A 16,134-nucleotide genomic window follows, 5' to 3' on the forward strand; every position below is an offset into this window, starting at 1 on the left:
ATGTGTTATGCTTTTAGTCCAAAAGGCCAAGGTCCGGAGTAGGCAATTCTTCAGATTGTATACATCTAATGTCAGAAAGAGCTTCCTAAACCTGACAAGGAGCTAGAGGGCAGACCTGAGCAGAGAGGCATGTGTCAAGTAGATGAGTGGAAGAGGGGCAGGTGTGCAGGTTGATGTGGGGATCAGGTGACCAGAATAAATTGAGGGCAGATGACAGACAGGTGGAAAATAGTCGGCACTGCAATTACAGGAGAATTTCAGGCATGAGAAACAGACAGAATGTGATGATTAAGTTTATCTGAGGAAACGTTCAGTATGTGATGGATTGAAACAAAAGCAGGGAGCTGTGGTGAAAAATGTAAGTCGAGTGTATGCTTCAGAGAATGGCTGGAAGTAATGTAAATGTAGTATTTGCATACAATTTAGTAAATCACAAACTCTTTTTCTATTCTTAAGTAAATTATTTTATTTGTACAGTATCTAATTGCTACCGTATTTCCATGAAATGCATTTAACTATTCAGTTGAATTGATCACATGACTGCTTTGATAAGTATTCTAATCACAACATTGTAAACGATAGTTTTTGTCATTCTGACCCTTGTTTTCCCCGATCTTTCTTCTGTCTGTTTCTCAGAGGATAGCAGCAACAGATTTGGCTCCTGGCCTGCTGTACTTTGGACGCAGTATTCATGGCACAATGGACATGAACGATGATGGTTTGGTGGACCTGGCAGTCGGTTCCCTTGGTGCTGCTGTTCTCCTTTGGTTAGTAAAATGCATATTTCTGCAATACTTTAAAGACATCTCTTTTATCCCCACATGTTCTTTTATCACCCTGTATGTACACCTTCAAAAGTAATAATGTTTTTTTAAATATTCTTGAGTCTCAAAGTTGTTTTTTGATCTGTAACTACTTCATGCCCTCATAGGTCACAGAGTGTCATCCGGATATATACCACCGTCAGGTTTGAGCCAAGTAAGATCAACATCTTTGTGAAGGACTGTCAGAGAGGCGGCAAAGACGTGACCTGTATGTCAGCCATTGTATGTTTCAACATCACTGCCAGGACGGCCATTCTTCCCACGCAGGAAATTGGTAAGCCAGCAAAAATAATCTTCCTCTGTGGAGGCGTGTCAGTGAATCCTCCCAACTTCCTCCCCCCCTTGCCTGATGTTTGGCATCTTCCCGGAGTTACTAAAACCCTATTCATCTTTTTGTAAATCATACCCTACTTATTGCAAAACCTTTCAAACATATATATAAAACTACACGTCTGAGGAAAATGAAAACAACGCTGACACTGGCAGCTGTATGGTCAAACTCTGGATAATGTAAAATCTTAAACACATCTTTTGTGCTGATACGCTTGAGCAGAGAAATGTATATTTTGGCTCTGTGTCTGCAATGTAGTTCAGCTGTTGTGTTGGGTTGTGATACATTAGTGGAGGAAAAATGTCCCGTCTATAAGTGAGAAAAAACATTCAGCCCTCCGAATGTATAATGTCCGAGCTAAAAAGGCACTTTCAGCATGTGGCCCGTAAAGTGTGTGATGGCTAAAACTCTGGGTAGCGCCAAAATGAAATGTTTCTTTACTAGCAATAAGAAACTCTGATCTCACTGCTATTGCTTGCCAAAACTAATGCTACTTCTTCCAAAACTGGTACAGCTAAACCACATTGGTGCTGTCAAATGTTTGATTTTATTGTGTGAACGCTGGTTGGAATGAAATTTAGGAGCTTTTTTCTTTTTTTTAAAGAGTTGTTTCTACTTGTTGCTGCTTGGTGACGATTCAAAGGTCCTGCAGAAGGTCGTTGTGCCGCTGGTAGTAGCCCACCTGCATGAAACCACAGGGCTTCTTTGCTGACAATTTGTTTTAAGAGATATGATGGCAGGGTCCAGTTTCACTGCGTGTGAGGGTGGAGGAAGCAGAGGTGCGGAGGAGCGTGTTCTGAGTTAACCTTTTGACCCCCTGACATCTTTATCAAATCTACCAGACATGCCAAAATAGAGCAGAGGAAAAACAGAGGAGAACTTAGCTTGTCTATGCTGGTTACTTACAGAGGAACACGTTTATTTCATTTTCCTTTCATTGTCGTGTCTGGCGAGTAATGCTTGACAGATGCTGGTGTTTGTGAGTTCGCTGTGGTCTATTGCATAAAATGGAAATGGATTTTTTCTGTCCCAGTGAAGATAATCTTACTTTTACAAAGATGTGTATTTACAGTTTGAGAGAAAAGACCCCAAAAATGTACTATTTAGATGCCATTTGTTGAGTTGTGAGGTAATATACTGACGAGAAATGCTGCTCAGTGGCCAAAAAGCTGTTCAAACTGGTAAAGTTAGAAATATTCATATATATCTTTTTATTAACCATGAGTTTCTCTCATCCGAAGAAACAACACTGGTAATAATAGTTGATAATGATTAATGTAAGTCGGTGAAAAGTGGCAAAAATCTTCTTGTTCATTGTTTGTATTGTTTTCAAAATGTCTCCTTTTCCATAATTCTCTTGTTGACCCCAAACACAACTCATGCAAAAGTTCACTCTTTGTAGATTTTCCCTCATGCCAAGAAAACATGAGGCAATAAATTAAAAGCCTTTTTAAACAATGTGGCTTGGAAATGGCTCCGTTCTGAAACCAGGGGGTTTGGATGATCGTATGTGGTTACACATTCATCATGCTGTGTGTTCAAAGAAAAGCTAATATTGCATTGCATTGCACTGCGACAGTGATGTCATTTGCCATAGCCTGATGCCTCCATTTTTCAATTAGTCTGCACTAACATAAGTCAAAGCAGAATCCGATTTATCTCATAAACATTTGAACAAAAATAGAACAGGCTCTTGAAATATTTCAAATGGAAGTGTAATTTCTGATCTCTTCCTCTGACCCACCAGGGATTAAATATAATGTCTCCATTGCCGAAAGACGTTTCAATCCTCGGGCCGTACTGGACAACCCGAACAAGCTGCAGCCTCAAAACCTGACCCTCTTTCCTGGAGAAGAGAAGTGTGAACACATCTACTTCCACGTCATGGTGAGGCCCATGATGAGGGGTGCAAGTGCATGTGAACACCAAGATCAATGTTGAACTAAATAGCTAAGATGGCTCAAAGATACAGTATATAAAACAAGTGAGATTCTTTGAAAATGTTTGGCATCATGTGAAGGTTTAAATAAGTTCCTTTACAACCGTTTGATTCTGGCTGATACATTTGCTATTTGTATTTTGTCCTAATATCTATATGAATTAAACAACATTTGAAAAACAGACTTTGGTCAACCATCTCTGCTGTATAGTGATTTTTTATATTGATCTCCCACATTTGTCAAAACCAACACTTTTCTTAGCATTTCTGTATCTTCATGTAAACTTTTTGAAAGCTAAAATGATTGGGGAGCCATAGATAAAGTGCAATGATAAATGATTAAACTGGGCTACAGTCTAATCTTTTAACTTAATGTTTTATATCAGGAGACCACAGACTACGCACGGCCGATTGTGTTCTCTGCACAAGTGGGACTACAAGATCCTGACCTCGGACCAGTTCTGGATGATAGCTGGCCGACTGTTGTGAGGACTGAGGTGAGAGACAATTTGACAGCTTATCCTGTTCCTGCTTTTAAGTTAATAAAATTCACTCTTATTATCTGATATAATCATGGTACATATGGAAAGGAAAGAATATGTAATCACTTTGAAGTGACAAAATCTTGTCTCTTAGCTGCCCTTCTGGAACGGCTGTGACGAGGACGACCGCTGCATGCCTGACCTGGCACTGCAGAGTATGAACGATCTCCTGACTATAAAGTAGGTTCACACATGAGAAACCACAGACAAAGTGTATTTATACACCATGTAAAACTGAACCTTGCCTACTTTGTTACTTAAGATTTTACTTTTCTCTCACTCCCTGCCTCCCAGTCAGTTCTGTGCACAGCCTGTTCAGTCTCGTGGTGTTTTCTGCCGCCATCAAAGCGAAGGCGGGGCAGAGGGGTCTCTGCGGGTTATTGAAGCAAACAGGAGGCGGATGGTGGTGGACGTCCGATTGGAGAACAAAGGCGAGAATGCCTACAGTGCTTTCCTTAATATCAGCTACACACCCAATCTACGGTTCTCTAGCCTCATAGTCAAGGTACGACATCATCAGACAAACTTGTGTGGTTCAGCATGAGAACTTATTTAATTTAGTAAAATTGTCCAAAAATGTACTGAATATTTGTCAGTTTTAACCAGCAGGCAAACCACATGTATTGTATTGTATTAGATGTAGACTGTATTAAAAACAACAACCTTTCTTATTTTGTGATCCAGGACAACTCTGACATCAAAATAGAGTGTTTAATTGACAACAAACTGAGGAATGAAAAGATCTGCAATGTCAGTGCTCCCTTCATGAGGGCTAAAACTCAGGTGAGATAATACTTTCTTTAACAATCATTATTAAAAAACATTAGCGTTTAGTTTTTTGCAAACACCCACACAGTAAGGAAAATAAAATGATATCTATTTACTGAGACTATACCGGCTACATTTGTATTGTTTAAAAACCCACAGATGGATTTGTCTGACAAAATATCGATACATATCATAGTATAGAGGTCCCTTGGTTGACACTAAAATAATCAAATTTTGTTTCTGACATTTGGTTCTTGGGTTTTATGGGTGTTTTAGGTCAACTAAAAAGTCATATGTTTTAGTTGAGAATCTTCATTTCTGTATTTATTTGACTGAATGGAAAGCAGATGTAAATCTTTCCAACCATACTTCTTGCCAAGGATGATAAAAGCAGTTTAGACGCTGGCACGTCTGATAAAAATAAAAAGCTGCATCCTTGTCTGCAGCCTCATCAGAGCACCCTCACAGCCCAGTGTGCCGCTAATCCGAAGCTGTGAAAACATTGACGGGGGACATTTTAAATCACAGACACCCAAAACGCATGCCGCAAATTTAGATGACCGTGACACACCACACTGGTTAATGCTGAACCCACAAGCCAACCGGAGGAGTTGGGTTAGTACTGGTTCAAGAGATCCCTTCTTTCTACGGTCTGACATAAAACAATTTAGTGCCGACACTAAAAACATCCTTCTCTATCTAACTAAAACAAATGTGAGATTGAAGCAGCTGTAATAAAGATTTATTTTTAATAATCCTAATGTATCCAATGGCTAATGGAGGGATGGAGGCTGAAATCCGTATCCTGTGACCATAGCTATTTTGTCAACAAAGCGCATTACAATGTTAAATATAATTGTGCAATTTCCCAGACAAGACTCATGCTCTAAAACTTGAGTTACTATAGAGAAACGTATCAACAAAATTCAACAAAATCAATGTCAAGGACATCGGCACTAATTAACCAAAGTGTCCAAAGTCTTAAGGTCAGATGATGGCACCTTTGAGTTGTACTTTATATGTTCACAAGGTCATGAATGTACTCGCCTATAGTGTAGAGCTTTGGGAATGTGTGGGAACCAAGCCATTACATATGTGAATCTGCATGTTAGAAGTAAAATCATAAAATCAGTCAAGCAATTCCCTTAAATTATAGTCTATACACCATAAGAATTTAAATGAGCAACCCATTTGGTTGTTCTTGCATTATTATCAAGAGACATCTTAGCAACAAGGTAAACAGACGTGAACAACTTCGTTCCTCAGCCATTAAGGACTTTTTTCTCCGCTCTAGCCCGGGGCTCCAGGTGAGACTGAGTGAAAGATACTGAGGGTATTTTATTTTCTCATCTGTTCCCGATTCTCACGTTCAATTCTGCTGATGCCAAGCCTTTCCACAGGCTTGTAATGTCAACAATATTTATGAGACTCCAGTCCGTTTTACTGCAAGGTATTACGTTTTATTATTAAGAGAGTGATGTTTGAATTAACAGTGATAGGGATATGGGGACACTGGTTCATCACACTGTGCAGTTAAAAGCTTTTAAACAGTGGGCAGATTATGGGTAAGCCGTGTTTTCCATTGATGTCCGTGCACATGTCTCTGTTACTGATACACAGTGTGCTGACAAATAGTGCAGGGATGAAGTAATGAAGGCGATTGAAAGAGTTCATGACATGTCCTAACCGCGTCATTATCACAAACAAAAGACATCTCCTGGGCAACTGAAATATCACCACATTTCTGTGTTATGCTTCCCAACAACTGAACCAAGAGGTCTCCATTCCCCCTTCAAACCAAGTGATTCATACCCATTCATTCAGCATGAACAGCATCCAGAGCCACAAGGCCGATCTGCTCTGGTCGAGAGCATTTAAAAAATGTGGCACCGAGTTATACAGGCTGATTGTACATGATGCTGCTGCCAAGCCTGCCAAAACCGCTGTATAGCTGAAGGAAAGTAAGAACTTCAAGGCTGGCTCTTTAAAACAGCCAGTTATCACTCTTGTTTTGACTTTTCCGGTTGTGTTGACCTGTGTAAAAAACGAGCATGTACTGTAAACTTTAATGCCGCTGCAGGAAAGTGAGGTCTGAAAGATCATACCCTGGTGGTGACAAATGTGTGTTTGTTTCATGTGGGCACACACATAGACATAGCACACTATTTGTTGTGAATTATTTGTGATGATTGACAGTGAGTGTGGCTCAGGGATGCCGGCAGACTCCATCTGACCAGATGAGGAAGGGGGGCTTCATGCTCCGCCTCAATTTCCATGTTCAGCTATTCTGGTGCACAAAGGTCCTTTAGCCCCGGACAGTCATATCTTCCAAACCCCCTTGCATGCATGAGTGTGTCTGTGCCTTTCTTATGTGTTTGTGTGTGTGTTCTAATTTTGAGTCAGATTTTCTCTTAAATTACCTTCAACATAGATTGATCCAATTATTTCAGAAGAAAAGCAGGGCAACAATGAGTCTCTCTGTTCTAGCTCTTTCATAACGGGGACAATAACATGAAAAAGTAAACAAAGAAAAGTATTGCTTTTCAATTCCTTTTATATGTACACATAATTGGCCAATACATTTATATTCCTTCTTAAGTAAAAGTAGATCAGTTTCTGAAAAATGTAAAGGTATATGGCCTTTGTTTCCTATCTGAGCCGCAAACATATATTTAAATAATAATATACGAGCAGTTTAGAGGGGAAACATTTTTGGGAGGAAACTATATTTTTTTTATGTAAAATATTCCGATGGAAGTAACTATGGCCAACAACATTTTTCCTGGGTTAAAAATATAAAATAGCTGATCATGGAATTACTCAATGAAAGTACCTAGGTCACCTTTCCCTTCTGAAAAGAGGTCATCATGTTGGTATATATTTACTTTAGCTACAATAGACTTGTTATGAATTCCTCTCCGGACTGACGGAGTTCATTACTGCTTGGAGGAGCATAAACAAAGCTCAGCTCGGTTTGCTTTCTGCTGACCCCCTCTTCTTCCTCTCCTTTGTCTCTTCTCCTCTTCTTCCTTTCCAATCCTTCTTGTTATTGCTCTCCTCTCCTCTCCCTTTCTTCACCGAGTGTATCCACTCTTCTCCACTCTGCCTGTAGGTTTAAATGTGTTCCTGGATATGACAGACACTGGCAGTTTGTCTGTATGTGTGTGTGTGTGTGTGTGTGTGTGTTTGTGTGTGTGTGTGTGTGTGTGTGTGTGTGTGTGTGTGTGTGTGTGTGTGTGTGTGTGTGTGTGTGTGTGTGTGTGTGTGTGTGTGTGTGTGTGTGTGTGTGTGTGTGTGTGTGTGTGATGTTTTTCGATTATTTGCCGTATTTGTCCATTTACTAAGGGGAAGTTCCCCTGCTCTCACTAAGCCACCGGTTGTTGAGGGCTTTACTCATTCAAAATACAGCGTCTTTACTGTTAGGATGTTAAATACAATAACAAATGGAGTCAAAAGAAGTTTCTGACCTGTGTGTTTAAAAACAATACATAAAAAGAGATAATAAACTGGTTTTTTTCTGTACTGTTTCTGCTCTGTGTAGGTCACATTTCGTCTGGAGTTTGAGTTCAGTCGCACCATCTTCCTGGACCATATCAGAGTTATCCTCGAGGCCAGAAGGTTTGAATCATTAAATGTATTTTATACGTTTTTACATCTTACATTTCCTGTTTGCATGGAGAGAAGACATCCAAAAAGTAGGAACAAAGCTTTACTTCCGCGATATATATCACGTGGCATGCTCAATAGTTATGAAAAAGCTGCAACTGCAAGGAGTAAGATGGATGAGTATTTCAACTGTTGTGTCCCAGTGTTACATCATTGCTTAAATTCTTTGAATATTTGTGTCTTGTTTTCTCAACAGTGATGGGGAGGAAATAAGCACAGCTGATAATTTTAATGACATCTATTACTCACTGAATTACGAGGCAGACCTTCTCTTCACCAGGTTTGTTAATTTCTCACTGTCTTATCAAATAATGAATGCTGCTGAAGCTGTTGAGTTGATTTTGGAAGCAATGAACTTGGAATTGCAAGTGAGCGTAGCAAAGTGAGATTATATCATTAAGTATTTCAAAACAGTGTGGGAAAATAAGTTGCAGATACTGTAGCTGGATTTGTTATGATTTATTCCTCCACCACATATGCCTAGAAGCCAGGACAAATAGAAGATAAAATTGTTCTCACATATTACTTGTTCGTGTTTATTCTGTTATTAAAAAGGGATTCACATCCGACTCGATATGACATCAAATCAGAGTTGTCCCTCGAGGAGCCCGGAGTTATCGGTCCTCTTTTCAACTTCACATTCCAGGTGAGAGCACAAATAATTACAATTAAATTTATGGTACAAGAAAAGTATGTGGAAATCCTTCCACCCATTAGCTTAACCTGCTTATCCTTGGGAGGGTCCCGCTCTAATAATTCACTCTGTTGTTTTCTCTCAGATCCAGAACCTTGGCTACTTTCCAGTAAATGATCTGCAGCTGAATATTGAGATCCCAGAGACGACGAAAAACGGGAACCAACTCCTGAAGATATCTTACTTCTATATTGACCAGGTGAGTGTGCAGTCACTAAGCTGACCTCACTGATTTAAAATGAGAACATGTTACGTATTAAGAAAACATTCTATTTGTGATTTAAAAGCTAATTTATAAATCCCTCTCCTGCTCAGTTAAATAGTTCATAGTTTGAGGGAAGAGGTTTAATTAGTTTGCCCTCTTCTTGTGTCAGATTATGTTTAAGCAACCACAATTGCCTTAAATGCATGTAGATTTAAAGAGCTATTACAACAATAGTTTGACTTTTTTTTTCCCTCTAGCATACTAACTGTTATTTTTCTCTCATGTCACACCTCAGAGGGATGGTTCACACTGTTTGCCACCTCAGCATGTGGCGCAGAGCAGAGCGTCACCTGAGGATCTGTCGCGCTTTTCCCGCTTGGTAAGATTATAACCAAACAATTTCATTCCCAAATAAGATGAAGAAGAAGAGTAGCTATCCATCACTTTAAGTTTGTTTGTTTTCTTCACACAGAATCGATCCAACACCCTGACTTTGCCGATCCGATGCACCCTCAATGTGGCCTCCTACAGAGAAATTGCGGTTCGAATCACAGGAGCACTACGAATAGATACCTTACACGCAGTGAGTATAAAACCCGAAACATCCATGCATAAAGTTGGTAACCCAAGCTTTATAATAACGCACATGCATGCAAGTGCTCCATTCATGTGGCTGTTGTGCTGCTTCCATGACGACAGCATTGTAGTCTCTCAGCTGTGTGATGTTTTGATATCCTCTCTCCAGCTGAAGTTTAAAATCCTGGAACTGGGAACCAGTGCATCAGTGGAGCTCCCCTCCTCCAGCCCCATGTTTTTACACGAAGAAAGGCCTGTCAGACATGTGAGTCAACAACCTCTAATAAACTTTTAACTAAAAACTGTCTCTGTCCCGGGTTTGACATGACTCAAATCTGAGCTCATAATAGTATCATTGTTTGTTCAGACTGGGCCTCTCTCAGATATTTGTTATTGTATCCATGTGTGGTGCTTAATGAGATCAGTCTTTGTTCAAATAAAACAAAAGTGTTAAATAGTATAATATGTAACAATCAACAAGAACAGTTTCTGCAGTGACAACTTTATAAAAAGATATCAGTGGGCTCTGCTGCAGTATTGCAGAGCACTGCCCCACTGAAGCGGTGGGTTTTCAGACAGTAGAGGTTGGTATTGGAGCCCATGTGATGTTTGGTGCTTAGGGACCGAAAGGACCAGCGGCACAACATGTAAAAGTCGCACTCACTCACTAATCTCTACTGCCATCTATTGGCAGGTACCAGCAGTAATACAGTTTCTCTTTGTTATGCTTTTATGAGTCAATACAAACTGATTTTGGTCAGCTGATGTAAGCTTTTGATAAATCATTTGTGTAAAAGGAACTAGATTTAGTGCTAAACCTGCTTCTGATCTGTGCAATTAATGATGCCGTTTCAGACCAACTTCAGAAAGATTGTCATGTTTTATTCTACATACAGTACAATATGTCTCTTTGAGTTACAGAATAGGTCAGCATTCTTGGTGAATATCCCATGTACTGAATATAACTACCCCACAAAAACAGATTTCTTGATATATTAACCATCATAATGTCAGAGTAAGTGCATTATCTCCGCCTTTGAGTGTTTGCTGCTTTAACTTTAGTGAAGATATAGACACTTATATATATTTAAGTGTTTGTTAATTATATCTCTAGCATTTGCAAGATAAATAAATTAACTATGCCATTTTTCACTTGATTTTACAGTGTTTCCAAAAATAAATTAAAAGGTCTATTCTAATGACTCAAATGTCGTCTTATCCACAGATAATATTGGAGATCAGGAAGGAAGGAGACTACAGAATCCCTAACTGGATTATCATTGGCAGCACGCTGGGAGGACTCTTGTTGTTAGCCCTGCTCATTCTCGCGCTATGGAAGGTAAGTCATCATATCATGCACAGATTTAGTCCGAAGGAAAATAGATATGGAATTATAAGAAAAGGTATAAGTATGTTTTTCAGTGTAAAGAAGTTATTAGTATCTTATTTCATTATCAAATTAATGTGGCTCTCCTGAAGTTATCATGTCTTTATCGGTCATGTTAAAACTATGCTCACAGCCTGTGTAGGGTTATGCTGCCACCCTCTGGTTGAGAATAATGCCTGAAACAAGATATTGAAAAGTAATTTTAACTTGACAGAGTGTCACAGCGTTTTCCTATAAAACATAGGTTCATTAGTTATCATTTTTAACCTCGACTCATAACTTCAAAAGAATAGTTTGGCTGCATCATTGCTGAATGATTGTTACTATTTATTCCTGGGTCAAAGCTCTTGAAAAAAATGGCTCACCCTTACAAAGGCCATTGGTCATCTTTCACGTTAACATAACATACAGTATATTAATTAACAATCAGGTCATCTTTGTTTCTAATTCAAATCAAGTAACGTTTTTTATTGTGTATCATCTTTCATTCACCAAATTGTTTCAGAGTGCATTTTATGTTTTTTACGTTGCGTTTGTTGTTTAATATATTTTAAAAGCAAAAAGGAGGGGGGTGCTTTACACAAGGCAGACAACATTGAACAGGGTATAGTGCCCTGCACCCAGATGATTTTATCGTTGATAAGAGCTCTTCTTTGGATTGCGTGGGTGTCTGCTGACTGTAAACCAATCCCAGTGTCCCCTTAAAGCCTTAAGTCCTGAACACTCACAGATTTAGCTGAAGTCACCTAGTTAAAGGCCTGAGTGTAAGAGAACACAAGTCGTTAAAATGGTATGACTACGAATGGGACGACAGTTTGCGGTGACATATCACGTTACCTTGACTACGCTATGGCATCTTAGTTACAATTGTAGGTTACTATTAATTATTGATTAATTATTATTTTACCTTAACAGATTGGATGATAGGTAAATGTATTTGTTTTTGTCAAAACAGCATCATAAATCTAAATTAGAAGAAAGGTTTACTCGCCGTGTAATACAGCCTACAATTGCATTCATCTTATATCGTGTCTTTTTATGAAGGCTACTGAAATCTTTTATGGTAAAGCATTTTTTTCAGTTTGAGTTTAATATGCCAAGCTAAATACCCTATGAAAATTAGATTTTATAGTTATAGTTTATAGTTGAAGTGTCAAAACATGAAATAAGTGTATTAAGTTTTGGTAAGTATTGGTAAGTATTGGTCGTGTCACAACACCTGAGCCACTTACATTCACTGGTTGAAGACTGTAAGATGCCGTTTGAAGCTAAAAGAAATCTGCTCACTTATTCATTTGTATCAAACATACTGATGTCATTGCCAAGAATGAACTTCCTTCAACAATCTTACATGTTGTCAGGCTAATTTCTCAATGTATTTTCCTGCTCTCCCTCCCAGCTCGGCTTCTTCCGGAGACAGAAGCGAAAAGACGAGGACGAGCAGGAGACAAAAGGGAAAGTGGCTGAAGTGCGGTAACGCAGGCTGAGGGCCCCCAGCAGTTACCTTTTCCACAGGGGACCCGACACTCAGGGACCAACCCACCTCCCCAGGCTCCCCAACAACGCAGTGGCACTGCATAGACGGCTCCGCATTACCACTGAAACAGGGCTTGTTCAGTGCACTGGATCCGACCCACGCCACAACCCCTGACCCCCAAGAGTCAGCACTGTCACACTCACTTAGGATTCCTGCACTGTTGCGGCATCAGGGCCTTCTTTGTCTATGTATTCGCTGCCCTCTGTGTCGTACCTTCACAGATCTCTGAGCTTCAGTTTTCTTGGTCGGAGCTTTTATCTGGTTGTTCAAAAGAAGAATATGGTGAGCTTTGATCGATCTGTCCCAAGATTTCCAGGCGACAATTTGTCCTCGAGTCAAGCGTTAGCCAGTCCCTTTTTTGTCTCTTCCTAATGTGTATTTATTTAACTCTTATGGTAAATTTTGAAATACATGAAAAACCTCAAGGGTGACATGCCACCCAAAAGCTACGGCATATGTAAAGTTATTATACTGTATATTAAATCTGATGTTTGAAATATTTTATCTGCAAATGGTTCAGCACACTTGCATAATAATTTATGAAGAAATACAACTCAACTAAAGTCACCAAAGTACAAAGAAGATTAATAACATTAAACTTACAGAAGATTCTCAATCTTTTTATACTGAGAAGAATCTTCTCAACTTGCATCTGCTTTTAAGAGTTCAATTATTTTCTTTAAATATTTTCATCCTGGAAAACATTAAACATTTGATGCACTTTTACTTTGTACTAAATGAACTTGAATTTTGTAAATAGTCAAGTACCTTTTTATACGCTTTCAAGTATTCGAATGGTTTTCAGTATTTTCAACATGGTTTATGGCATTACTTTGTAGCAACATGGCTTTGTGTTACTGAACCTGTTACGAGACGTTGCATGCCTTTTAACGTGCACTGCATCAGAGCAAAAGGATGTGCATAATATACTGCAGGCAACACAGATTTCAACAAAGGAAATATCATGAAGAACTGTAACTAATTGATAAAATCGGATGCTATAAAGATGAAATCCCCATCACCCTCCTGGTGTTACTCATGAAGTTTGTTCTGTTTGCCGAGGTGTGAAGAGCTGTAGTATGCCTGCAAATAAAACATTGTACTACAGTATCTGTCTATAAATGTCTTCTTTTAATGAACAGTTGAGGAGTTTCTACTGCCTTAATGAGGCCTGGAGAACTGAGAGTTGTTTATTTCCTGTCAAGTAATGTAATGCAGACAGAGTGGGGCAACTGTGGGCAGAGAATCAGAGAGATAAGGAGTATTTGAAGAAATTCTCTAAAGGATAGTTAAATACATTCACAAAAGGAAAAAGATGGTTGTTTATGAAAACAGCTGTTTTGATGGTATCATTAAATAATGATTCATTAAAAATGGAATTTAAAAAAGCCTTTCTGGATTGGAAACAAAGTTGTAACTTGGGAAACAGCTTGAATATCCTTATGTTCATCAAGACGGCAGAATATTTTTTCATCCAGATGGTAAGAAGAGTCTTTTAAAAAATCAAAACAACAGGAAGAGTTTTAAACATTTTACTATGGTATAGAACATTGCAGGATTACTAATTATCATTAGGAAACAAGCGGTTACCTCTGTGACCTGAATGTATCCTAGCTCGCGAGACCGAACACAAACTTGTGAACTGTGACATGAGTGAAAACTGTAAAATAATCAGAAATAAAGTGACAGATTTTAAAGATAGGTCAAAATCAAATGAGCAGACTCTGAGTCATCCTGACTGGCTGTTAGTTTGGGTGAAGCAGCAGAAACACCTGACCCTACATTTCCCATAATGCAATCTAATGGTTCAAACATCCCTTCCTCAACTCTTTAAAACTCCCATTCCACAGTTTTCCAGACTGCCCTATTTTCTCCAATTTTAATATGTTCCACTCTTTTTCTCATGCTGAGTGTGACTACGCAGTTGTGTAAAATGTGTTGATTTAATTTATGTAGTGCACTTCATCCACCTGTAAGGGGTAGTGTTTTCTTCACAAAATCTCAGTCAGCCATAGAGAACTCATTACAGTTTGATAAGACTTTTTTAATTGCTTGATTAGCAACAATCAACATGGATCCTAATGACATTCGTGATTGGAAAGTACAACATCGTTTTTGACATTTAAGTTCCCTAATGGTACAATGTCAGTAGCATCATAACAGAAGATATGCATGCCAATTTAATGTTTTTATGTCAAATATCTTACTATAAAATATGTACCATCAAGCTAGGTTTTTAGTAAAGCATTAAACTAAAAGGTTTACCACATGGCTCCTGTCCTAATTAAAAATTAAATGTTTAATTTTCAGGATAGCATAGAACAATTTGCCTTCAGAAAAAAAAGGTAACGCCTAGAGGTTTTGTTTGGACTGCATTGAGTCCAATAACATCTTAAGATGTGTTTTTCAGTGTTGTTCTCATAGTTTCAATAAACCTTAAATGAACAAACTCTCACGTGGTGCTGTTGTTTAGGTAAACTGTTATTTATGTTCAGGGATGCAGGTTTGATTCAGTCAGCTGACATATGCTAACCACCTGCCGCTGACAGTGCTGCGGTGAAAACATATTGAGCCCTGGGGGGAATACTATTGGTTGATGCTTTGAATGTATTAAGATTCAGCAAGGCAAAGAGGGAAAGCAACCACAAATTCAAACATAAAGATGAGCCATACATCCCAGTATACAGCAAGCAGTCAATTAGCCTGATACAAAAAGGTGAGGTAATGTAAATAAATAAAGTAAATAGACATACATTATATGGAAGGGTATTGATTTTTTTCTGTGCCCAGATGACTTATAAACGGTACTTTAAACATCTGCTTACTACATGAAATATGTCTGAAAAATCAAAACAAATTCAAATGATTGATTAAAATAAAACACAAACACTGTAACTGAATACATTGAGGGACAATGTATTCACATTTGTCAGCTCAGTGATGAAATGCGTAAAAGCATAATGAAATATTTGGAAACAAATGAGTAATACATTATACAGAAGCTGCTGTTGGCTGATTGGTATTGACTGCAGCATGATTACTCACTCATTAGTTTGAACAATTTGTAGTATAATTGAAAATGTGCAGTAATAGGAGAGTTATTACCAAGTTCAATTTTGTGGAAGGTAATACAGAACCTTAACGTTTTCTTGTTTTGTTTGCTCTCAAATTGTTGTATCAATGACCTTATTTGGCTGCTCCAAAATCTTTCTGAGACACCAGAAATGAATGAACCTGTGATTTGAATCCACTCTTGCTTGTTTCCCAAGTAAATTTGTCAGTTAGATTATTTTGACTTATTTCAGCTTTATTAAAATTGCTTTGCTGGTATAAAGCCTATAAAAGTAATGTATTTAGTGTTCAGTGAGTCTGTCTGTTTTGGAATAAAGTAAGCTCTTCCTAAGGTTTGTTCCTTTTTTCTTTTGTTTTTCCCTTATATAAGAGGCTAACAATATGGACTGACCATACAGCTTCCCAAAACTTGATGCTTTAAGGGAAAAGTCTGTTTGGACCTGTTGTGCACATCACTGTACACCATCCCTGCAGCATCATTGTGATGTTACACAAACCAAATTGGCCTCGGGGCACAAAGAGTAAACAACATAGTGACAGTCAGACATTCATTAACACACAAACCCTGCAGCAGATGCAGAGGCCTGAATCCA

At 38.6% G+C, this 16,134-nt stretch overlaps 1 protein-coding gene across 3 annotated transcripts in view; it reads left to right on the forward strand.

Moving 5' to 3' along the window:
* Positions 1–13,549, forward strand: part of itga11a (integrin, alpha 11a) — a 71,543-nt gene extending 57,994 nt beyond the window's left edge. For all 3 annotated transcript variants that reach the window (XM_063880575.1, XM_063880574.1, XM_063880576.1), the window contains 16 exons: positions 637–767; positions 932–1,098; positions 2,903–3,042; positions 3,481–3,591; positions 3,731–3,816; positions 3,931–4,141; positions 4,321–4,419; positions 7,946–8,022; positions 8,267–8,350; positions 8,626–8,716; positions 8,850–8,963; positions 9,265–9,348; positions 9,442–9,552; positions 9,715–9,810; positions 10,771–10,884; positions 12,332–13,549. In XM_063880575.1, coding sequence (XP_063736645.1) covers positions 637–767; positions 932–1,098; positions 2,903–3,042; positions 3,481–3,591; positions 3,731–3,816; positions 3,931–4,141; positions 4,321–4,419; positions 7,946–8,022; positions 8,267–8,350; positions 8,626–8,716; positions 8,850–8,963; positions 9,265–9,348; positions 9,442–9,552; positions 9,715–9,810; positions 10,771–10,884; positions 12,332–12,409 — 1,794 coding nt within the window. In that variant the 3' untranslated portion in view covers positions 12,410–13,549. The remainder of the gene's footprint in view (positions 1–636; positions 768–931; positions 1,099–2,902; positions 3,043–3,480; positions 3,592–3,730; positions 3,817–3,930; positions 4,142–4,320; positions 4,420–7,945; positions 8,023–8,266; positions 8,351–8,625; positions 8,717–8,849; positions 8,964–9,264; positions 9,349–9,441; positions 9,553–9,714; positions 9,811–10,770; positions 10,885–12,331) is intronic.
* Positions 13,550–16,134: the final 2,585 nt, after the last annotated feature.

The sequence above is a fragment of the Eleginops maclovinus genome, chromosome 4 (genome assembly GCF_036324505.1).
Source record: "Eleginops maclovinus isolate JMC-PN-2008 ecotype Puerto Natales chromosome 4, JC_Emac_rtc_rv5, whole genome shotgun sequence".
In the NCBI taxonomy this organism is placed as follows: domain Eukaryota; kingdom Metazoa; phylum Chordata; class Actinopteri; order Perciformes; family Eleginopidae; genus Eleginops; species Eleginops maclovinus.